The sequence below is a fragment of the Osmerus eperlanus genome, chromosome 8 (genome assembly GCF_963692335.1).
Source record: "Osmerus eperlanus chromosome 8, fOsmEpe2.1, whole genome shotgun sequence".
In the NCBI taxonomy this organism is placed as follows: Eukaryota; Metazoa; Chordata; class Actinopteri; order Osmeriformes; family Osmeridae; genus Osmerus; species Osmerus eperlanus.
In genome coordinates, this window is record NC_085025.1 from 9,946,982 (window position 1) to 9,972,607 (window position 25,626).

The following is a 25,626-nucleotide window of genomic DNA, read 5'->3' on the forward strand; positions in this document are numbered from 1 at the left end:
ACTAGTACATATTTTCTGTTTTGGTTAATTTTGCAGAACTCAGTTTTGTGGTCCTGACAGCGCAGGCAGGTGACACACAAATTTTGTTCAACAAAATTATCTTTGGCCTTGTGTTTGGGCTATGTTTTGATGATGAAATTAATCAAATAAATAGGCCTGCTGATAACCACATTAGATAAACTGTTACTCCTGTAGTTTTAGTCTAGAGGTTATGTTATCCATATGTTAGGGTTTATAGGTATAAGTTTAGAGAAGACTTGAGGATGAATTCAAGACATTTCCAAACACATTGAATGTGGACTAAAGATAAAACAGTTGCAGTCTTGGCATTGTATGTTAGGGTTATTGGTCATATTTACAGTACAAATGACAAAAAGTTAATAATAAATCAATACAACTATAAAAGAACTGTATGCAATATGAAGATAAATAGCTAATTCATCAGTTAAGTGCCATGGCAATTAGCTGTGCGCACTGCCAAACACACTCTACTACGGCATCAGCGCCGTCTAGTGTCTTCGTGTGATACCTCCAGCTGTACCACAGAGAGAGTGGTGTTCTTACGTCGTGAGCGTGTTTGGAGAAGGAGTCTGCGCTGGTCATCATGGCGGCTGTCCTCTCGTCCAGCTCGCCCAGCTTCTGCCCTCTCTCGTCTAGTGCTATCCTGGCACGCGCCAGGTCGCCCACGATACCGGACGCTGCCCCCTTCATGCCCTCGATGCCTCCCGGCCCGGGAATGTGCTGTGCCAGGCTACGAGACGCCTTGCCCGCCACCGATTCTCCAACTGGCGGCATCGACAGAGAGACAAAGGGGAGGAGAGAGAAGAAGGGAAAGGTGTGGAGAGGTATTAGGAAAGGGAACGAATAGCAGTAGAATGAGAGAAAACGGGGCATGTGACCTGCGTTGACGAGAGCATCAGGTGTGGTAGCCCATGAGAGTGTGTGTTACTCACACAGCTCCTCTCTGTCCAGTGACTGCGCCCCTCCTCCGAACAAGCCCTTGAAGAACCCTCTGTTGGGAGCTTCAGGTGTTTCTACTGGTGTGAACAACTCCCCCAGCATCTCCTGAAACACACATGGGTCACTTCCACTGTTTGAGTGTCACACACACATCAGCCCCTGGGAAACACACACCTGCAGGACACAAATGCCGGCTGGCATAGTCTAAACTAGTGTCTCACACACACGCACGCACCGACACAGACACACACATTCATTCAGTACATGAAAAACACTCATTCTATAACTCTGTACACAAACACACAAACGCACATATACACTTGCACGCACATGCACACACATGCAAAACCTCAACAGTGACATGCCATGTTGAGTGTGTTTTTGCAATCATGTAATTGTTGATGTTTTGTGCGTGTGTGTGCTGACCTGCAGGTTCTCGCAGGTGTCCTGGCTGTAGGTGATCCTCTGGATCTCTGTGGGGGAGGTCAGGTACATGGCCTGGCCCAGGTTGGTGTAGCAGAACGTCCTTGCTATCCGCATGTCTGTCAGGGGCAGGTAGTTCACATCCAGCAACGGTCTGAGGCCTGGTATACTGGAGAGGGACAACGGACAGTATGACACAACATCCTGCAAACACACATTAAAACACTCAGCACAGAGCTCAACAGACTTTTGGGTTAATCCATGCACACACACATACTTACAGGCACACACACACCCTTTAAGACAGACATACACACACTCACACACACTAGAAGACAGACATGTACACTCACAGGCAGAGACACACACACACACACACACACACCCTTGAAGACAGACATACACACACTCACACACACTAGAAGACAGACATGCACACTTACAGACAGAGACACACACACTCACAGACAGACAGACACCCTGGGGTCCTCCCCCCAGGCGGAGGCCCAGATGGAGGCTGTTCTGGGACCTCCTCTGAGGGATCTGGAAATGAATGAGGTTCACAGGCAGGCAGACAGAACCCCTTCCCTCAGCCTAGCCCAGCTCCAATCATATCAGGTGTGTGTGTGTGTGTGTGTGCACCTGTCAGCTATGTGCGTGTGTGAGTACTTCTGGCTTTGACTTTGCCAGGAGAGTAACAAAGGCATACCTGTAATGAGAGAGGTTGAGGACCTTGTCGTGACAGCTGAGAGGACAAGGTAGACATGTTGTCTCTGCCTATGACTGATATCAAAGTCATCTCATCTGCTAACTCACTAGTAGTGTAACAAATGGCAACAGGAATTTTTGTTGTTTTTCAATGAGAAAATCAAACATATTTAGATGTAAATCTACTATGACCAATATTGTTTTTCATGTAGCAGCTGCTTTTATCCAAAGCGACATATGAGAGTGGTGGTGGGGGGGGTATTTGAAGCTTCTGGTGAAATAGACCTGAACACAGCTCCGATGTCACCTGCATGTATACGACCAAATAACATAACACCAAATTGCGTCGCGTATGCTGACTGTCCTGTTTTGCATTTCAATACCCTTTGTGCCCTGGGGGGGGTGGGGGGGGGCCTCACCTGAGGGTCATGATGTGCCCGTTGGCACAGAAGCACGCCAAGCAGATGCCGCTGCCCATCTGCACCACGTCGGCTCGCAGCACAAACGACGTCTCGGTGATGCTGTGCTTGAAGATGCAGTTCTGCGAGGGCAGGACCATGACCTTGGCCTGCTTCTCGGAGCACACCACCGCGTACTGGCTCTCGCTGAGCTCCTGGGACGCCGAGGGCGACACGGACACCGGGCGACGCTTGCGGGCCTTGTCGCGCTCCTCCCCGTCCGCCGGGGCGTTGGGCTCGTACCAGGGCTCGAAGGCCGGGGGCAGCATGGACCCTGTGGCGTCCAGGAAGGCCATGCGCTGGATGCTGCCCTTCAGACGCACCAGCGTGCCTGCAGAGACAGGAGAGGGGTTAGTCTGGCACCCACCTTCACATCCATCCATCCATACGTGGAGACATTCATCCATACCTCCACACATCCATCCATCCATTCACTCATCCATATATCCATTCACTTATCCATCCATGTATACATCCATACATCCATCCATACATACATACATGCATGCATACATTCACTCATCCATACATCCATTCACTCATCCATCCATCTATACATCCATCCATCCAGTTAGGTCCATAAATATTTGGACATTGACACAATTTTCATCATTTTGGCTCTGTATACCACCACAATGGATTTGAAATGAAACAATCAAGATGTGCTTTAAGTGCAGACTTTCAGCTTTAATTTCAGGGTATTTACATCCAAATCAGGTGAACGGTGTAGGAATTACAACACATTTTATATGTGGCCCCCCCCTTTTTAAGGGACCAAAAGTAATTGGACAATTGGCTGCTCAGCTGTTCCATGGCCAGGTGTATGTTATTCCCTCATGTGAGTTCGTTATTTCATTGACAAGGAGCAGATAAAAGGTCTAGAGTTCATTTCAAGTATGGTATTTGTGTTTGGAATCTGTTGCTGTCAACTCTCAATATGAAGTCCAAAGAGCTGTCACCATCAGTGAAGCAAGCCATCGTTAGGCTGAAAAATCAAAACAAACCTATCAGAGAGATAGCAAAAACATTAGGTGTGGCCAAATCAACTGTTTGGTACATTCTTAAAAAGAAAGAACGCACTGGTGAGCTCAGCAACACCAAAAGACCCGGAAGACCACGGAAAACAACTGTGGTGGATGACAGAAGAATTCTTTCCCTGGTGAAGAAAAACCCCTTCACAACAGTTGGCCAGATCAAGAACACTCTCCAGGAGGTAGGCGTATCTGTGTCAAAGTCAACAATTAAGAGAAGACTTCACCAGAGTAAATACAGAGGGTTCACCACAAGATGTAAACCATTGGTGAGTCTCAAAAACAGGAAGACCAGATTAGAGTTTGCCAAAAAACATCTAAAAGAGCCTGTACAGTTCTGGAACAACATCCTATGGACAGATGAGACCAAGATCAACTTGTACCAGAATGATGGTAAGAGAAGAGTATGGAGAAGGGAAGGAACTGCTCATGATCCAAAGCATACCACCTCATCAGTGAAGCATGGTGGAGGTAGTGTTATGGCGTGGGCATGTATGGCTGCCAATGGAACTGGTTCCCTTGTATTTATCGATGATGTGACTGCTGACAAAAGCAGTAGGATGAATTCTGAAGTGTTTCGGGCAATATTATCTGCTCAGATTCAGCCAAATGCTTCAGAACTCATAGGACGGCGCTTCACAGTGCAGATGGACAATGACCCGAAGCATACTGCGAAAGCAACCAAAGAGTTTTTTAAGGCAAAGAAGTGTAATGTTCTGCAATGGCCAAGTCAATCACCTGACCTAAATCCAATTGAGCATGCATTTCACTTGCTAAAGACAAAACTGAAGGGAAAATGCCCCAAGAACAAGCAGGAACTGAAGACAGTTGCAGTAGAGGCCTGGCAGAGCATCACCAGGGACGAAACCCAGCGTCTGGTGATGTCTATGGGTTCCAGACTTCAGGCTGTCATTGACTGCAAAGGATTTGCAACCAAGTATTAAAAGTGACAATTAGATTTATGATTATGTTAGTTTGTCCAATTATTTTTGGTCCCTTAAAAAGGGGGGGGGGCACATATAAAATGTGTTGTAATTCCTACACCGTTCACCTGATTTGGATGTAAATACCCTGAAATTAAAGCTGAAAGTCTGCACTTAAAGCACATCTTGATTGTTTCATTTCAAATCCATTGTGGTGGTATACAGAGCCAAAATGATGAAAATTGTGTCAATGTCCAAATATTTATGGACCTAACTGTACATGCATACATTCACTCATTCATATATCCATTCACTCATCCATCCATCCATCCATACATCCATCCATTCACTCATCCATCTTTTCATTCAACCATCCCCACCCCCTCCTCCACCCACCGCTTGGTGAGACGATGACGGGCTGTAGTAGCCTCTGCTCTCCAGCGGGGGGCAGGTTGAGCGCCACGGCCAGCACGCTGCCCAGGGAGGTGCCCACGTAGAGGCAGGGGGTGACGCCGCTGTCTCCCTTGCGGGCGAAGGTCTCACAGAAGTGGAAGGAGGTGATGGCCTCGCGGGCCTCCTTGTCGATGGAGGTGACGCTGGAGGAGCGCGAGCGGCTGAAGGAGTTGTCCCGGTGGTCTAGAGGGTTGGAACCCCGCGGAGCACATACAGACAGGAGGACAGTGACGAGAAACACAGAGAGAGGTAAAGCACCCGCACCAGGGGGATAGAGCGAGAGAGAGACAGAGAGAGACAGACAGAGCGAGAGAGAGAGAGAGAGAGAGAGAGAGAGAGAGAGAGAGAGAATCAGAGATACAGAGAGAGAGAGAGAGAGAGAGAGAGAGAGAGAGAGAGAGAGAGAGAGAGAGAGAGAAAGAGATAGATATGAACACGTACTACACACACAGAAACACCGATCTAGACATTAAGGTGGAGTAGTTGGAACACCAATGTGGTGGTGTGTCACTAGCTTACAGGCAGAACCAGAATGTCAGCAGATCCACCACCCTCTACAGGTTTAACACACCACCGAAACTGTTACACTTTAATGACACCAGCTGTGAAACGGCTGCTTTTTTTAGGGCCACTCGTTTGTTTTTGAGTCAGCAAAAATGGGTAAGGGAAAACCAATTGAGAGTTTGAGGTTGAAGTACAAGGTTATGGGATGAATACATAAAGAGTTCATAATGCTCATCCCCTGGCACAGTGGGGGCTTTGTTAAACAAAGAACAGACTAGGTTATCGATTTTTCTAAGATCACAATACTCCAATATCAGTACAAACAACACATATGTCTATATACTAGAGCAACATCAAATATCAACTGTTAGAATGCCCATCTGTTATAATGGTCCATCTACTGATACAGTATGACGTTAATGTTTGGCACATCCAGATATATCCTGAACCCGAACATTCTCAACTATACTCCATGATGTCTGCTGCAATAGATCCTAGGAAGAAAGACAGACAGGTTGTGTGCTTTTCAGTTGTTGTGTGTGTGTGTGTGTGTGTGTGTGTGGGGGGGGGGGGGGTGTAGGCTGGGATAACTGGGATGGAAGACCAAAAAACATAAATGAAGACAAAACATTTTGTCTTTATGTGGCACCTAAAAAACAACAAAACAACTTTCAAATTTCACGGAAAGAAACGACAAAAAGACACACAAAGAGAAACAGAAAAGAAAAAGTGATAGTAGCCCAGCACATAGAAAGCTTCATTGTGTGATGAAGGGCAGTAGTTGTTAGCTTAGCTTACAGCACCATTGAATACGTATACCCAAGCACGACAAACAGAGGAGTCCTTTCAGATGGCCTACTTGGGCCACCTACCACCAGGACTATAATACCAAAGAATATTATGTATTTAGTAGATCATAATCTCCCTTTATATAATCCCTATACTCAAAAGGATTCTAGGATTGACTAAAATGCCCTACTATGAATACTCTTCTACTACTTGTGTTACTGAAGGCCTATGTCATTGCTTCTTTTAAGACTAGCAGTAAGGCCCTACAGCCTGCTTCCTTCTGCATGTAGGGTGTTTTACACTCCCCTCAGACTTTCTTAATGAAACCTCTTGATTTGATGGAGTCCTTGATGGTTATTAGGTGTGTAGGAAAAAAATACATATACAAATTTAAATTAAAAAAAATGAAAAGGTAATATTATTCGTAAACACGCAGTCAAGGCTTACCCAAGTCTGGCTTTAGCTCAGTAGGCAAGCTTAATTTCCGTGACATCTTTGCTGGAAAAAAGAGAACATCCCTCTTTACAAACACACATCTACGCTAACACAAGATGCCATGCAAAGCTATCACTTGGGCTAGGGTTGTGCTCAGAAGTATGATATACTGTACATGGACAATTAAGACACAAGCTTTTCATTATTTGTTGGGGATGGCTTCATTGGCTATAAGGGAGGCAAAATGCTTGGCAAAGAAGAAAGCACTGCATTAGGGTTTCAGAAAGACCAGTGTGAATCACAGATGCATGCTGGGACAGACCAAACAAGGAAATAAGGTGTTGTCGCACAATGCCCTGGAAGAGAGAATCGTTGAGACACAAAACAGGACAGTCATTCAGAGACCTCCGTGCCAGAGGAGCATGCACAAAGGACAAAGAGGAAACAGGAAGTAGGAAACAGGAAGTGAGCAGGATGGATATAGACAGAGGAAAGACAATACAAGGCAACATTGCCAGCTCCTGTGCTTTTTTGTCCTTATTTTGTATTGACAACGTCCTTGTGGGATATGTATAAAATGTGATAGGATCTAAGAAAAAAAAAAGATTTCGTTCAAAACAGCAACTGATAATTAGGGTAGGTGTTTTCTTTAAATCGATGACGTAGAGTATGTTTGTGTTTTGAGAGAAGACTATTCTCTTAGCGGTGCTTCGGATTCTTCCAAACCTCTCTCAGTGTTTGACAGACACACAGAAGAGAAGGCACAGTCGTACAAGTGTGGGGTGGGGTGTACAGGTAGACCACTGTGATGTCTTAAATACAGACGGACAGCCAATTGAGTGACTCCGACAATGGGACACACGTGCTACGCATATGTAGCATGCAATGAAGGCCCGCGGTGTTCCCTCCATATGGGTCTGAGGGAGTATGCATCTTACACAGTTTTGTTCTAGACCACACAGTGAACCAGAGACACTGTGGTGACTATGACAAGGACGACAGAGACAATATTGCTAGAACAAAACCAACGATGACATCTTATCTAGTACGGTGCTAGCCTGCCCAGACTACTCCAGCTTGAAGTCTTTGGCCACTCTTACCTCCTCTACCACCTCCATTGTAGAATTGCTGATGGTTTGACGTCAACACTTTTGGGGGGGAAAGTAAAATAAACGTGGGGTTAGAAAACATCCTGGCACTTTGGTTTGTTACCATAAATGGAGACTGCACACTTTGTGTTATAACCTGATTGTGGTTTCTCTGCATGTTGCACATATTATAATCCCATCAAAAACAGATCCTCAAAGACAATACTGTAAATTGGTGTTGGCTTGGCTCGAACTTTTGATATTTTCCATGTAGTGTAGTGTGTAGAATCAGCAGTGAAGCTTCCAACAGTGACTACAGGAAACATATGACCATATGCTCAGGTAAGAGTCAGACACCAAACCCTTCTGAAATGAATAATGTAGGCCCTCCTGATGCCCTGGACCTCGCTCTAGCGACACCAGACGTGAGTCTGTGTGTCTGTCGTGCCTGGAAACAGACTAGAGACTCGTTTTCTGTCTGACCTTTAAAGCAAGTCCTTATGTTAGCCTGGCTGTTGAGACAACATGAAGGTGCTAGGTAATGAGAGGGGACGAGGCTGTCCTCATGAGAATGAAGACTTGACAATGAAGAGTCTTCTAGAAGAAAGAGAGGAGCCAGGCTGTCAGGGCTATGGGCTGAAATGGACTAAACGTGTGTTTTATTCTTCTGTGGATGAGGATATATGCGTGTGTGTGTTTGGTATTCAGCACGGACAAATCATGAAATGAAATCTAAAACAGCTGGCTCAGTCAATGTACAGTCCGATGAAAAACTGACAAAGTCCTAAACATTATGCCTATCTTGGCAAAGTCCAGAATCATGGAGGGGCCTTTCAAATGTATTGAATTATTAGAGGTGTCTGAAACTTCTCAAGGCTGTAATAATCCCTCTTGTAAACTAATATCTAATTTGGTGAGAATTAATCTATAGTCTCTGTCTTGCACACAGGTCAATGGGCTTATTGACTTATTCAGTACATTTTATGACCCTATGCTGTCTCTTCGTTTAGAATTACAGTCCCTTCCCTTCCACAGTTAACAGCTAATATTTCACCCTTGGAAGACCTAGAACAACTGCCAAATTCAGGTCCTTTGAAGCAAGGGAGCAAGGGAGACATAGGCCTTTTCTCATTTTAAAACTAAACCTGTCAAAAGTATCATACAGTATAAGACAGCCCCAGAATCAAGGTGTAATAACACAACAACAAAAAACAGTATTGCAAGACACTTCCTGTTAGCAAAAAAATAAAAAAATAAAACTTCCATTTGAGTGACATTCCGCATATTAATAAGACACAGCAGCTCCACAAACATCACATGTACCTCATGCATTGTCACAAAAACAAATCACTCCAATCAATGCAACACTAATATATTAGTAGTTATTATGGACGCAAAACAAAATGAGTCTTGGAGCCCCAAATCCAAACCAATGGAACTGAACCCATGTGTTGGTGAGCAGTGTGAAGAGCAGGTTGTCTGTGGGACAGGTTACCTGAGGTGGGGGACTTGCAGCGATCTTCTGAAGTGGCGGAGCCCTCGTTGATGTCACACAGACCTGCAGACAAAGTACAGAAAAGTTACTGGCAGGCACGTTCGAACCAGGGCAAACTCGAAGTAACTCTCTGAAGATATAACCCTAGACGTGTTTGCCTTTTCAGCTTTGTGAGGTTGGATACTTCCTCTATAGCTCTATAGCACTGGAAACAGCTAAAACAATAGTTATCTTAGTATCTGAGTAGTTAATTCAGTAGAATTTTATTTGGGAACACTTTTTACAGGTTCCACTCTGGTTCTCGATGGTTCCTGAACTGTCTCAATGCCTGGGTTCTGCAGAGAAGAAGAACTGCAGCTCCAGCTAGAGGGGCAATTACTGCTCACACAACCCACTCTGTGACAGGTGCCAGCCCCCTGCCAAACAATCAATGACACCAGATGCTACACACACACATGCACACACATCTCATTTATCCATCAAGCTGTTGCTTAGCCACAGTAGTTATACTGTCACTGCAGAGTGGTATTGGAGCCTCCGGAGGTGCAGTGACATCACCAAACAGCAGGTGGCAGTGTGATATTACCAGAAGTCCAGCCGCTCGACTGAACGTCGATATGATCCCACCGTGCTGCAGTGGAACAGTGTGTGGGAGGGAGGGATGGGCATCTGTGTGTGTGTGTAGCGTGTCAAGGTGTGTCTGTGTGTGGAGGGAAAATATGAATAAATAAAGGGAAACGCCGCAATCCTAAATGACATCAGCAGTCTGGGAGAGTGGACGGGCAGCAGAGTCGCTAGGTCTCATCACGTCTTTGGAAGCCAACGTGGTCCAAATGGCCTCATCCAGACAGCGCCTACAGCTACCACCACACCCTGACCAACTAATGTGCCGTCCAAATACCCAGACGCTCTAACCCCATGTGACACAACTAACCACACGACAAGCACCAATCTCTTCGGTAGAGAGAGAGACAGAGAGAGAGAGAGCTACAGATACGGAGGGAGACAGAAAAGAGAGAGAGCGGGAGACGGAGTGTGCGTTGAGGTGGTACCTCCGGAGGGCTGGCGTGTCTTGCGGGGCGAGCGGGGCTGTCTCTGGTAGGGGTCGTTGGATCCGTACAGCTCCACCGTGCCCAGGTTCAACAGGACACTCCTCTGGAGGTAGTCCACCACCGCTAGGCCACTACTGTTACCAAACACCACACTGGGGGAGAGAGACGGCATGAGGAAGAGAGAGGCCGAGGCAGAGAGAGTGGGAGATAGAAAGGAAAACAAAAAGGAAAGAAAGAAAACAACAGAAAGAGAGAGAGAGTGAGTGAGCGAGCGAGAAAGAAATAAGAGTGAATTGAGAGATCGATGGCGAAAATGAGAAAACATGATATTAGGTTTGGGCTTGCAGATGAATAGTTAAAACCAAAAAGCAGCAGTGGTCTACAGAATTTGCCTTTAGACATAGATTGTGTTGATATGGCTCGATTCCAACCCAGCTCTGTGCTGTGAGGGAAATCACATCAAACAACACGTGAAGTTCACAAGGAAGCTCATCTCAGAAATACAAATCGTACCTGTAACCCATCCTTGGACGTCTTAAACAAGGCCACACGGTGTGCACGAGTGCATGTGTACTTACAGGCCGTACGAGGAGTTGACAGCCAGGCTGGTGATAGGCTGGGGGGGCTCTCCCCCGGCCCCCACCAGCTGGATCACCAGCTCCACCTGGTACCCAGGAGACTGCTTCAGGGGGGTGCTGCGCACTCTGGGGGAGGCAGGGAGGCAGGGAGGCAGGAGTGGAGACAGAGATGGATTTATTTCGACATGAACAATGATGACCAGTGTTGGCAGATACGATGTCACTGTTTCTATGTGTGTGTGTGTGTGTGTGTTCTATTGTGGCATTATGTGTGTGTTTATCAGCTCTTACTTGAGGCAGGGCACGTTGTCCCGCCCGCCGTCAGAGTTGTTGCTGCTGGTGGAGGGTTGTGTGGGCGGGCCGGATGTTTGGGGGCTGGGCGACGCCCCTGGGGTGGGCAGGGCTGGAGCCTGGTCCCCCCCTCCCTCGGGGGACTCCATGTCATTGAGCTCATACTGCAGACGCACCTCCATCAGCTGGAGACCACACACACACACACACACACACATTAAAACACACGCATAATGACATGCCAAACATAAAGACATTTACACACATACATCGCAAACACAGGCACACAAATATAAATAAATAAACAAAATCTATAAACAAAACACACCAACACACGGCAGATAATAAAGGATTCAGTCAAAGTAAAATCGACTTGGTGATGAAGCTCCGTATTGACACTGTTCTCATTTGATCAAAAGTGAGCTTTTCTCCAACCCTCAACTCAACCAAACCCTCCAAGAGAATTCTCTAGACATTCAGTGTGTGTGTGTCTGTGTGTGTGTGTGTAGATGTGGGGGAGTTTTGAGGGTCAAGCAGGTCCTCCAAAGCTGAGATATCCCAGAGTTCGGCTTTAGGCTACTTGACTGCAACCTCCTCCCACCCACACAAACACACACACACACGCACACACGCACACACGCACACACACACACACACACACACACACACACACACAGACACACACACAGACACACACACAAACAAACACTAAACTAATGAGCGGTGTGCTTGCAGGGCTTATAACAGTGCATGCTGGGAGAGCTATGGGGCTTGTTGAGGGACTGTGTATGTGTGTGTGCAGTGTATGTGTGTAGTAATTGTTGCACTCGATATCCGGTTAAAGGTGACTATTATTATGCAGAGTGGGCTTCTCTCCAAACTGTTCCTCTACTGTAGGTACATACATACAACCCGGCTCTTCACCCTGGTCTGACGCCTCTCTGCCCCCCCTCTCCTCTTTCTCTCTCTCACACACACACACACACACACACACACACACACACACACACACACACACACACACACACAGACAGACAGAAACATTCACATAGTCACAAAGGCATTAGCTACCCATCATTATGTGCATTTCACAAACTCGCATCACTTTCCTCCTCCTCATCCTCCTCCCCCTCCTCCTCCTCCTCCTACTTCTCTTTCTCCAGTAATGTTCAGCACGGGCTGGATGGACTGTTTATCTCTCCTGTCTGTTGCCATGGAACCCATAATGTGTGTCTTTTTTATTTCCTGTGCAGATTCATGTAACGAGGCTTGGCTTCTGTGTTTGTGTCTCGAGTGTGTGTGTAGTTGAGTGCCTGAGATGTTTGTGTGTGTGTGTGATTCTGTCTGTTTAGTCATGTGTGCGTGAGTCGGTTTGTGTGTCTGTGCGTGTGTAAGTTTGTGAGCGTTTAAGTTTGTGTGTGTGTGTGTGTGTGTGAGTGTGTGTGAGTGTGGTGAGCAGGGTCAGTGCTGTCAGGCTGTCTACAGTGAGAAAACAGTGAACAGCAGAGCTCCCCTAATGAGACAACAGAACACCCATAGTGTTTGTCTATGAAGGGCTAAATATAGCTCTGCAGCCTAGCTGCATCCAGGGTACACAGCCTTATGGAACACAGTCGCTGGTATTGTTTTGCAGAAAAGTTTGAAGAAAAGTATGGCTTCTGCCAGCTGTGTGGTGCGTATAGGAGGACGGACATCATAGAGGACAGGATGCACATGCCTTAACTTCTTTCTTTTTCTGTCACACACACGTACCATGAATAAACCACATCACAACTTAATTTGAATCCCCCCGTGTCACACACACACACTCACATACTGACCTGTACCACCTCGGTGGTGATCTCTAGTTTGCTAAAGCGGTAGATGATGACATTAGAGGACACTCCGGCCACACACAGCATCCTGCTCTCCGGGCACCAGGACATGATCTGGATGGCGAACGGGTCCTCGTTCTCGATGTCCGCCACCGGCTTGTCCTCCTTGGTCCGGCTCTTCTCAAACACCTTGGCTGTCTTTAGCTTGTAGAGCACCTGGAGCATGACTGGGGAGACGGCACAGGGCTCAGTCGCACACCGAAGGTAACAGGGCTAGGCCGGGGGGATTGGGAAACGGATCGGCAATTTTGGCTCGGAGAGAGCGCTTCGTTCGGAAGGGACGTGACACTTACTTGCAGAAGCGTCCCAAAACTTCACGGTTCCATCAGCATGGCTGAGAGAGAGGGAGAGGAGGAAGGGAGGGAGGAAAAACAAAGTGAGACAGAACACCATGTATTAGCAACCAATTGTATTGTACAGCCTATTCAATAGCCAGAGGGCTGACCACTTGATTGGACTATCTGACATGACAGGGACTAGAGACAGGCCTCATAGTCTGTGCATTGATTATACCAGACGCAAAGCCTTCTGGGATTTCCCCAGCGTGAGACCAGCTTGGCACCCTTCAACCTGTCTTTTTCAGCTTGAAAGTACAGGAAGAGAGATACTTTACAGGGTGTGTGTCAGGGGAGGAGAGAGAGCAGAGAGAGACATAGAGAGACCGAGGGAGAGAGATAGAGAGAAGGAGACTGAGAGAGGGAGAGAGAGACTGAGAGAGAGACTGAGAGAGAGAGAGAGAGAGAGAGAGAGAGAGAGAGAGAGAGAGAGAGAGAGAGAGAGAGAGAGAGAGAGAGAGAGAGAGAGAGAGAGAGAGAGAGAGACAGAAAGAAAAAGGGAGACAGAGAGAGATGGACGTGAGCAGCATGCTAATTCATGGGTGTCTAGAGTGAGTGCGTACAGGCCCTCCTGGTGCCAAACTCATGCCTCAATGTCACTTTGGAAATGCAAAGTATTTAAAAGAAACTTCTTTCTCAAAGTCTTTACACTTATAGGCACAAAGAAGGAAAGAAATGGACAGAAACAAAATGGCAGACGCTCCCTGTAGACAGGGATTCTGTCCAATCAGTGGAGTATCTAGTTTTTTGAATGTCTTTGACATTTTCAAATGTCGTTAGCAAACACTGACACCGAGATGTGATGGGAAAAGGCTATTGAACCTCAATGAACACGTACACGAGGGAATTGCACAGGCGTCACAAACTGACACGGTATCCTGAACTGAAAACTGAGTGGAGGGACAAGAGTGGATGGAAAAAAGCCATGGACGCATCTTTGACGATTACATTCCTCGTGGAGCCTCATGTCATGAACTTCATGAAGATCATGAAGACTTTTCATGTTTCTCAAGTTCTACGTGCAACTCTTCATGGTCCATGTATGCTATGTATATCTGGGTTATCTAGTTTTTTGTTTTTCTAGATTCCTTGCTGAAAAAGGTTATGTGGACCGGAGTCTGCAGGAAGCTATCTCTTACCCAGTAATGATGATCTCTGGGTAGCTCTGCGTTCCCAGACCCCAGTTTCCTCCACTGATTGGCCACTCCTGAGGAGGGGGGGAGAAGGAGAGAGAGGGAGGAAGAGATCGAGAGAGAGAGCGAGAAAGAGAGAGAGAGAGGGAGAGAGCGGGGGAGGAAGAAAGAGAGGGTTAGAAAGAGGGAGAGAGAGAAAGATAGGGAAAGGGAGAGAAAGAGAAGAGAAAAAAAACACAGGAAAAGACTGCAGGTGAGCTATATGTTGGGTCAACAGGTTTGCATCATGTGTCTGAGAGATGGAGGGGAGGAACCTGGAGGGAGGTGATACACACACTCAGAGAAACCTATGACTAATCCTGACGTGACGTGTGTGTGTGTGTGTGTACATCCATCCGTCCGTCTGCCTGCCCGCCCGGCAGTGCGTCCACGTGTGTGTGTGCGGTCTGGTAGCTTTGAGTGCAGTAACACATCCTAAAGGTCACCAGCATGACTCAACCACGATCTTTCGGTGAGAAGACATTCCCTCAGCCTGCTAATGCTGCAAGTTACCTAACCAGCCGGAGCAGCAAGCTGGCTCCGAGCCGGCGGACATATTCAGCAGCACCCTTGTAGGCAGGCACAGGGGAGAGAGGACAACGTGAGGGGAACTACACGAGAGGAGGACAGGGAACTTGGAAGATAATGAATTCAAATCGAACCTCAATAGAATGTGGGTTCAGTGTCGACCGGGGGGGAGGACCAATACGTTTCAGGATAAGTTGTATTTATGTATATGCGTGTGTGTGTGTGTTTGTGTATATATTATGACAGAATATAGAACATAGAATTCTAGGGTGGAAGTGGGGCTGTGTACCTTTTTGCTGTAGCCCTGTCGTTTTTGTCGGGAGCCCACTGAGTAAAGTGCAGGTATGAGGTCCACGGGGCAGTCGGCGATGTACTCACAGCAGGTCACGGGGGACTCGTGGATGGTCAGGGGGTAGGGGTTCTCGAAGATAGGGTAACTAGCGGGGCAGGAGACACAGAGAGGCAGATTGGTTCACTACGCTGCGGTGTTTTGTTCAGTGGCTGACAGTGCAGGGCCAATCAGAGAGGGTTGAGAATAGGCATCGACTTTCAAGTGGACAGAGCTAGACCGTGCGTCGCTTTGGATGATGGCGTCTGCTTGACGAGTGCATTGTTATTCGTGTGTTTACGGAGCTGCATCGTGGCGTTGTGGAGACCTACCCATTTTGTGCAAGGTCGATCACCACTAAATCCTTTTCTAGAAGGACCACCACGGCGTAAGGTTCCTGAAAATCTGAAGAAAGAAATAGGCAAATGAAGTGATGAATAAAAACAGACAGAAAATTGTAATTTCAGGCCAGGAGGGAGTGTCCAGCACACTGATGACCTTGAGTCAGTCTTCAGTCTGTCTCCCTCCTGTCTGTCTTCAGTCTGTCTCCCTCCTGTCTGTCTTCAGTCTGTCTCCCTCCTGTCTGTCTTCAGTCTGTCTCCCTCCTGTCTGTCTTCAGTCTGTCTCCCTCCTGGTCTCTTTAGCTCCCATTTTCTGTCTCTGTTTGTCTGACCTTCCATCTATTTCTGTCTCCTTCTATCTCCTTCCTTCTTTATCTTTCATTCTTTTCTCTGTCTGTCTGCCTGCCTGCCTGCCTGCTTGCCTCTCTGTCAGTCTGCCTGCTTGTCTGCATGCATGTCTGTTTTTCTGTCTCTGTCTCTATGAGGATGCTTTCAAGTCAGGTTTAGTTTGAATCAATACCTCACAACCACTCAGACCTTAACCTTGTGATAAACCTGTGATACAGACTGTATGAATGACATCACCCTTAGTGACATCAATGACATCACTCCCCCAGTGGCAGCCCATTAACACTAAGGATTTGGTGGCCGCGCTAGTCTAATCCATGGATTAGCAATCCAGTCGGTCGCCATGGTGAGTTGAAATGAAAGACTCCCCACATCAGGTCTAGTGACCAGGCTGTCGTTAGGTAATCGGTCTCTAATCCGTTCCCTCAACACCACGCACAGACGCCAACATCTCACCAAGCACACACATGCACAAAGACATAGACACTTACATTACATTTACATTTAGTCATTTAGCGGACGCTCTTATCCAGAGCGACTTACAGTAAGTACAGGGACATTCTCCCCAAGGCAAGTAGGGTGAAGTGCCTTGCCCAAGGACACAACATCAGTTGGCATGACCGGGAATCGAACTGGCAACCTTCGGATTACTAGCCCGATTCCCTAACCGCTCAGCCACCTGACACACACAAACATTCTAAAATACTCGAAACAATTGATATTTCCAGGAATGCTTCCCATTAAAATATAGCAATTTTGCACTGTGTACACAGACACACACACACACACACTGCCCAGTTTGACTGTTTGTTCTCGAGTGGATAAATGGGATTGAGTTATGACAGCACAGTCATAGTTCAACACTAATTCTGTTGGGATGGTGTGATATCATCCAGGGATTAGAAGTGATTCACGTCATTCATCCCGGTAACAGACTGCAAACTAAAGAGTCTCTTTCTCTCTCTGACACCAGGTCTCAGACCCAGAAGTGGGACGCATACAGGACCTTCAGTATCATATCTCCATGGGACTGTGTTGACTGGGCTGAAATGGAGGGAGATGTGTTTATCCCACCACAACAAATATTGTATTTTTATGAAAATGATTAGGAAGTGTTGTACCGAATAGTCATAGGTACAAGGAGTTGCTGTCAAGACTATAGCCGGTAACACAGTATGTCCCAGAGGAAACCAATGTGCAATTTAAGTGATTTCTTGGTTTTACCATTTTACCAGATCAAAACGAAACCTGCTGACAAATGAATAGCTTCTCCCCGGTGAGACAGAGAGGAAGGGCCAGACGATGATGTCATGAGGCGCTCTAATCAGACGGCCATTGTGAACCTGCGGAGACGAGACGGTCACACTCATTGTGTTCTAGAAAGGATCTCGAAGCACAGACCGCCTTTGAGAGTTCTGATTCACCACGCACGCGCGCATTCAACCCCCTCCACACACACACACACACACACACACACACACTCTTTCCTCGGCGAGTCGATGCACATGTACCCCGCAAACGATAAACGTCTCTCTCTCTCTCGCCCCCTCTCTCTGTGTCTCTCCCTCTATCTATTTCAATCCCGATCTCTCCCTCCCTCCCTCCCTCGCTCACCGTTGGCGTATGGCGTCTCACAGAGTGTGAGGAAGTCCACGATGGGGTAGTCCATCTCCAGCACTGCGGTGCTCTTCCCATGCATCACCGTCAGACATGGCCGCCGCCCCACTGTGTCGTACGACAGTCCACCGGACAAGATCATGAAGGGCTCTCTGTAACATACACACACGCACACGCGCGCGCATACATGCAGCCACACACATACATACACACGCACACAATACAGAGTAGGCATGAATGAATAAGCTTTGCAAAAAACTACAACTTTTTGGTTACATGGTATAGGGGGTGTGTGTGTGTCTATATGGTTGTGTGTGTGTGTGTGTGTGTGTACATATATGGTGTGTGTGTGTGTTATCCTACCCAGCTCTGGTAGTCTTGTACTCCACTTTGAGGATAGGTTTGCAGGGTTCTGGCTTCTTGCCATCCTTGGGCTGCTTTCCTGAAATAGAACACACACACAACTAACAGCTTGCCATTTCATTTGTCTTCTCCCTGACTCCACTTTCCTTCTCTTTCCCCTTCTCCTCTCCCATCCCCCTATCCTATCCTCTCCCCTCATCTCTTTATCCCTGATGCGGCAGTTGCTACCCAATGCAGATCTGTCTTTGTGCCAGATAGTGACTCAGGACTATTTAGGAGAAAGAGAGAGAGAGTTGTGGCTGAAACTCTGAGACTAAAGCACTGGGGAACGAGAAACTTTGAATACAACTCATTACAGATTGTCACACATAATTTTCAAATTGCTCACTTGATACAGAACTAATTAAACAATCAGCATTGGGATACGGAATTAATTAAATGTAAAAAACACCCGCTAAAGTGGAATTGTTTTCCCAGAGTGTGTGCATGTCTGTACAGTATACATTTTGGAGCATGTGCAACTGTGCGCCGTGTTTATGTGCCCCCAGTCTGTGTGTGTGTGTGTATGTGTGTGTACACAATGTGTGTTCATGTGAAAGCAATAGTGTGCCATGCATGTTTGCGTGAGCGCATGCCTTTGTGTGTGCATGTCCATGTGTGTGATAGTGTATAAGTTACTGTTTGTATGTATCAGTATGTGTGTGTGAGTGACTGTGTGTGTGTGCGTGTGTGTTTGTGTGTGTGTGAGTGTGTGTGCGTGAGTGTGTGTGTGTGTGTATATGTGAGTGTAAGCAACCCTGCCTTACCATGAGGGGTGATTGTCTGAATGGGCTTGCCCTGGCCTTTGATGTTCCATATGGTGAGAGTTCCGTCAGAGTGACTGCAGATGAACTGCTTGCCCTCGTGGTGCCAGGCAACTGAGTGGATCGCCTAGGAGACCACAGGAAGAGGAAGTGAGGAGGAGGTGGAAGCAGAGGGGAGGGTCAACACAGTAAAACACAACAAGATAAAACAGTCACCAAAAACACAAACATGAACCAAACCATGGAAACAAACATGAGGACACACACCCCTACGGACTTAACATATGGTATCCTAGCATGTCCAACACCCACTCCTCAACAGAAGGCGGGTGTGGTGTGAGGAATAAACAGTCGTGTGTTTCATGTTACAGGTTGCCATGGTGATACCGGCCGGAATATAGAACAATAACACGTGTCACTGAGAGATGCTTCGACACATCGACACAAGTGATCTGAAAAAGGTCCATCGGTCTGACATGTGATTACATACATCACTGACTCAAATGATGAGAGAGCGAGAGATAAATAGAAGGAGGTAGAGAGGGATCAGACATGGGAGAGGCGAGGCAGGGCGAAGAGGGGAGAAGAGACCAGAGGAGGAGGGAGGAGGGGGACAGCTGGTGGTATTATGCTACGGCAGGTTCAAATTGAAGTCTGGTTATGTGATCATTAGGAGTGCTCTCCCTCTGTTTAGCACAACCCAAACAACACTGTTGCTATTTTGGTTTGTGCGAGAGGTGATTTGGCGACCAACAACAAATCAATTAAATGGCAGATCCATCATTATCAAAGCACTTTGGAAAAGGGCAGACAGGCTTATTGGTGTCCTATTGCTCATAATTAAAAACGCTCTTGCACACAGACACACATGCAAGCAAGTACACAAACCGACAAACTAACACCCGGCACACATACACATTCGCCGAAACACACACATACACCATTCCACACACACACACACCCACACCCACACCCACACCCACACCCACACACACACACACACACACACACACACACACACACACACACACACACACACACACACACACACACACACACACACAGGGTGACATACTCCCAGAACAAAAAGGCGGAGCATAAGTCTTGGCACCATGTCTGGCATTGTTGACCAGACTGCAAACTCATGATCCACTCTTTAGGGACATCCACAAACAATGGAATCATTCAAGAGCAGGCATTTCACATGTCTCACTGCACCATGGAAGGCGTACACAACATCAACATCAACAACAAGCAGAGGACTTTGCTCCAGTATGGAATGAACCAAACCCAGGGTCATCTTCAGGTGAACATCAGAACACACACAGAATGACACTACCAGTGGCTGGGCAATAACAGTACAGCGTCTCAGTGGCGGAGAGCCTGACACCCCCGTAACAGGGACCTGTGGGCTGGTCCTAATTAGTAAACAAGAGGCGTAATTGAAACACAAGGCACCCATCACAGTGTGGGAAAAGACCAATTAAAAATTCTAATTTCATGATTTATGACATTATACTGGTTTTCCCAACAGGGACTGGGACGGATAGACTGGCACAACATCTCCTCTACACACACACACACTCCCTATACACCAACAGTTGCACCTCCAGTCACCCGTCCGTCAAACTCCTGAAGTTTGCGGACGACACCACCCTTATTGGGCTCATCTCTGGTGGAGACGAGTCTAATTATAGGTGGGAAGCGGCCAACCTGGTGACCTGGTGCAGCCAGAACAACTTAGAGCTCAATGCTCTTAAGACAGTGGAGATGGTTGTGGACTTCAGGAGGAACACAGCCCCACTCACCCCCATCACCCTGTGTGACTCCCCAGTCAACACTGTGGAGTCCTTCCGCTTCCTGGGCACTATCCTCTCCCAGGACCTCAAGTGGGAACTGAACATCAGCTCCCTCATCAAGAAAGCACAACAGAGGATGTACTTCCTTCGGCAGCTGAAGAAGTTCAACCTGCCAAAGACAATAATGGTGCACTTCTACTCAGCCATCATTGAGTCCATCCTCACCTCCTCCATCACCGTCTAGTACGCTGCTGCCACTGCCAAGGACAAGAGCAGACTGCAGCGTATCATCCGCACTGCTGAGAAGGTGATTGGCTGCAATCTGCCTACCCTCGAGGACCTGCACACCTCGAGGACCTTGAGGCGAGCGAGGAAGATTGTGGCCGACTCCTCCCACCCTGGACACTCCCTGTTTCAGTCACTCCCCTCCGGCAGAAGGCTGCGGTCCATCAGGACCAATACCTCAAGCCACAAAAACAGTTTCTTCCCTTCCGCTGTTGGCCTCTTCAACAAGGCCAAGGGACCACACTGACTCTAATGACTTATTGCTTAAAACACACTGCTTTTTGCACTGCATTACAAAATGGTATCTTGTACATTTGTATTTTTTGTAATATTTGTATTTTTGTATTTTTATATTGTAATTTACGGCAACTTATATTTTATTTTATTGTATATTTAATTCTATTATAATCCCACTTAGTACTGCTAGTTTATGTACCCTTACTATAGATAGTCCACATATTTAAATTTTAGGTATATGTTTATTGTATGCACCTTCCTGCCAAAGCAAATTCCTTGTCTGTGCAAACTTTCATGGCGAATAAATCCCATTCTGATTCTGATTATGATTCTGACATACACACAAACAAATGCACATCATTAATGTCATTGTTGCTGTTACTGGGTAGCAGCGGGACATGGATACAGCTCCAGTCTGCAGTGACAGTAACATCCTCTCTGAGCGCTCTCCTCTCACACCATCTGAAGAAGCTTCAACTAAAGTAACGACATGTAAACAAACAGGCTTTTAGGGCCCAGACTGTCAACCAAATCAATACGGATCTCCATCCCGCTCTGTGTTTTACCTTTTAGTTACAGACATCCCTTTCAGATCCACGTCCAGACTGTCTGGAGGATGTCTCATGACTCCCGTTTGGTGAAAGAGTGAGTGAGATGTGGGTGCGTGTTTGTTTGCCTTTCTGGGAGTGTTTGTGTGTGTCTGTGTTTCTGTTAATGTATACAGTAAGTGTGCCTTTACACTTTAAAGAGGGTGTGTGTGTGTGTGTGTGTGTGTATGGCATGCATTTAATTGTCAGTATGAGTGTGTGTACGTATGGTGTGCATTTGATAGTGTGTTTGTGTGTGAGAGTGTGTTCCTTTGCTTCATTCCCTGTCCTTTGAGACTCCCATGTTGAAAGTGAGAGTGGGTTTAAACGCTCTTGTCCTTGTCAAGGTCAAACCCAACATCTACCATTAGCGACCCAGGGGTCCGGGGATGGGACCAACAGTAACTTTCCGAACCTCAAGTGTGTGTGTGTACGTGCGTCTGTGTGTGCCTGTGTGTACCCGTATGTGTATGTACTGAATGTGTGTGTGTGTGCATATCATTATACACGTCTGTGGAGGATTATCCCTAACACTCCTCAGAAAGATAAAGTGTGGAGACATAGAACTACTAAAATAGTGTGCTGTCAATCATTTACAGCTACAACCTAACCACCTCCCAGAGAAAGCACCCTGCAATCCCATTGGACTATTAAATAACTGATCCTGCCCACCAAGGTTACTGAAAGGCCCTTACAACCATCGATCAAAAATTAATGACTCTCATTGGACAGAGCTGCAGAGAATGACTCAACAGACAAATCACGGATTCTTCCTCAACCAATGGAGATATCTGCCAAGCGTTCCATTAACAAAACAAATGGGTGGAGTAATAAATGCTTTCTTTTTTTGAACCCGCTCTGCAGCCTGCATGAACACTATTAGATGAATTGTGTATTCTGTTTTGAGACACATTAATTACTAATAGATGTGGTACATCACCACATCCTATAGGGAATGAAGATTTGGTGATGTGTACTGGGAAAAAAGGCAATGATAAAAGTGTATGTGTGTGTGCGTGTGTGTGTGTGTGTGTGTGTGTGTGCGTGCGTGAGCACATGCATGCTGGTGTGTTTGTTTGTTTATTCATACGCAAAAGGATTGATTGGTATCACAGCCATGATTATTCCAATCCTGTGAGAGCCTTTCAAATGTACTTGCAAATATGTGTGTGTGTGTGTGTTTATGTGTGAGTGCCCATGTGTGTGTTTGTGATTGTGCTCACGAAACACATTTCTCCATTCACACCTGCCTCTATTTATCCAGCAGGAGAGGAATGAAAAATTCAGAGTGAGGGAAAACAAATCAGAGCAGCACAGAGGAGAGATACCCCACTGATCCTGGGCTCCCTGCTCTACCTGTCGCTTTGTCTGCCTGCCTGCCTGCCTGCCTGCATTCCTGTCTCTTTGCCTGCCTGCCTTTCAAATCAAATCAAATCAAATTTATTTGTATAGCCCTTTTTACACGCAAGCATGTCACAGAGGGCTTCACATATGCCCATAGAACTGCCCCTCAACCAACCTAAACCCTCAAGGAAGACAAGGAAAAACTCCCCAAAAACTCTCAACAGGAGAAAAAAAATGGAAGAAACCTTGGGAGGAGCAATTCAGAGAGGGATCCCCTCCTCCAGAGACGGTTGGTGGGAGAGAGGAGCAGAACACAGGCTAAACATAGTCATACAGTGTCGATGGGTTTTTAAAACACCAAAATCCATTATTCAACTTTATAGATGTAGGACAGGACCGGGAGACTCGCGACCAGGTCCAGCGTTGGCTGACCGACGACCAGGCAGGTGCTGACAACTCAAACCCCCCACACCACAAGGGATGTGTGTGGGGGGGGGACAGAGAGAGGAGAGCAGGGATTAGAGAATGCCAGGAGCAGCTAACAGTTACAGTCATAATAGAATGAGATCCCCACCGGTCAAGTGTGGACTGGTGCAGCAATTTAACAGAGCAAAAAAGGGGAATTTGATGCAACCCCACACACCAAGACAGCGACAGCCCCCCTCATTTGGAACATGAAATCTGTTCCAGGGGAAGAGAACTCTAAAATAAGTTATACTTAAAGAATAAGGATGGAAACAACCCGTCCCCCGTTGCCTCCAACTAGTAACATACTTACCTTTAACAGTCGTAGAATTGACTAAACAATAACATTTTTAACCTAATTTTAAACGTCGAAACAGTATCAGACTCCCTAATTGAGACGGGTAGTTTATTCCAGAGAAGAGGCGCTCTATATGAGAACGCCCTACCTCCAGCTGTTTTTTTCTTAATTTTGGGAACCACCAGATAGCCGGCATCTTGAGATCTAAGTGTCCTTGCGGGGCAATAGGGTGCAAGGAGACCGGAGAGGTACAGTGGTGCCAATCCATGCAGAGATTTGTAGGTTAGTAGTAGAACTTTGAAGTCAGCTCTGGCTTGGATAGGGAGCCAGTGTAGAGAGACAAGAGTAGATGTTATGTGATCAAACTTTCTTGTTCTGGTCAATAGTCTAGCAGCAGCATTTTGCACCCGCTGTAAATTTTTTAGGTGGGTAATTGGGAGGCCAGAGAACAACACATTGCAATAGTCCAATCGGGACGTAACAAATGCATGTATTAGTTTTTCGGCATCATCCTTTGAGAGAAATTTTCGTATTTTGGCAATATTACGTAGATGGAAAAATGCAGTTCTAGTAATTTGCTTAATATGGTACTCAAACAAAAGGTCTGGGTCCATTGTGACTCCTAAATTTTTTACTAGCTGGCTTTGAGAGACTTTGACGCCGTCTAGGTCTAAGGTCAGATTGGAAAAATTATTTCAATATTTTTTAGGACCGAAAATTTGAACCTTGGTTTTATCCAAATTTAGAAGAAGGAAATTTGCAGTCATCCAAGCTCTCAACCTAGAAACACATTTTTCCATAGCATGTGGAAATTCTCCAGACTTTATAGACATATATAGCTGAGTATCATCTGCATAACAGTGAAAATTTACCCCAGAGCTTCTAATTATGTTTCCTAAAGGCAGCATATAGAGAGAAAATAACAGAGGGCCTAGAACTGAACCCTGTGGTACTCCGTATTTTACAGTGGAGCTCCTGGATGAGCAGCCATCATAGAGGACATATTGTGATCTATCGGATAGATACGATCTAAACCACTGAAGTGATGTACCAGAAATCCCAACATAGTTCTCCATACGTTCCAAGAGAATCTCATGATCCACCGTGTCAAAAGCTGCACTTAGGTCTAGAAGAACCAGGACAGAGAAAGAACCCGCGTCAGAGGCTAACAGTAGATCATTGACTTTCAGTCTTTTTGCCTGCCTGCCTGTCTTCTTGCCTGTCTGTCTCAGTCAGGGGGGCTGGTCCTGGCCCATCCAACATAACGGACAGGAAATATTTGAAGGCAGCAGAATTCAGTAGAACTCCTACAAGCATTTGACTCCCTCAACAGCAAAAGAGGAGAACTTTACTGCAGTGAGCCTCTCTAGATCCAGTACCCTGCATCATCGTCACCCAGGTCTATTACTCTTCCTCTGCAGAACACCTCCAGCTTCCAGTCCGACTGTGCCAATCTGCCTATGCCAGCCATCCTGATGCCAACCTACCTGATGCCAACCTACCTGATGCCAACCAGCCTCATGCCAACCAGCCTCATGCCAACCGATCCTTTGTCATCATGCCCAGTCTACGCAGCAAAAAAAATAAAACTTTTAACACGGATACAGCGACCCTACATCTATAACAACTCTATCTTTTCAGAAACTTGCCAGACCATCAGAAACCCTGGCATGGTCCTTCCCATAATAACCATATCATTTAGCATTTGAATCAG

General features: G+C 46.5%; 1 protein-coding gene across 3 annotated transcripts in view; it reads right to left on the bottom strand.

Moving 5' to 3' along the window:
* Positions 1–25,626, bottom strand: part of LOC134024622 (syntaxin-binding protein 5-like) — a 71,132-nt gene that overhangs the window by 3,627 nt on the left and 41,879 nt on the right. Inside the window, exons 8-26 of one of the 3 annotated variants that reach the window (XM_062467187.1) lie at positions 18,901–19,024; positions 18,095–18,173; positions 17,729–17,883; positions 15,758–15,830; positions 15,387–15,534; positions 14,537–14,604; positions 13,356–13,396; positions 13,009–13,229; positions 11,189–11,373; positions 10,898–11,023; positions 10,320–10,471; positions 9,268–9,330; positions 7,785–7,832; positions 6,697–6,747; positions 4,900–5,181; positions 2,511–2,880; positions 1,387–1,552; positions 954–1,065; positions 565–785 (exon numbers count right to left, since the gene is read on the bottom strand). In XM_062467187.1, the coding sequence (XP_062323171.1) occupies positions 565–785; positions 954–1,065; positions 1,387–1,552; positions 2,511–2,880; positions 4,900–5,181; positions 6,697–6,747; positions 7,785–7,832; positions 9,268–9,330; positions 10,320–10,471; positions 10,898–11,023; positions 11,189–11,373; positions 13,009–13,229; positions 13,356–13,396; positions 14,537–14,604; positions 15,387–15,534; positions 15,758–15,830; positions 17,729–17,883; positions 18,095–18,173; positions 18,901–19,024 (2,685 nt within the window). The remainder of the gene's footprint in view (positions 1–564; positions 786–953; positions 1,066–1,386; positions 1,553–2,510; positions 2,881–4,899; positions 5,182–6,696; positions 6,748–7,784; positions 7,833–9,267; positions 9,331–10,319; positions 10,472–10,897; positions 11,024–11,188; positions 11,374–13,008; positions 13,230–13,355; positions 13,397–14,536; positions 14,605–15,386; positions 15,535–15,757; positions 15,831–17,728; positions 17,884–18,094; positions 18,174–18,900; positions 19,025–25,626) is intronic. The other 2 variants (XM_062467188.1, XM_062467189.1) reach the window with 2 other exon arrangements.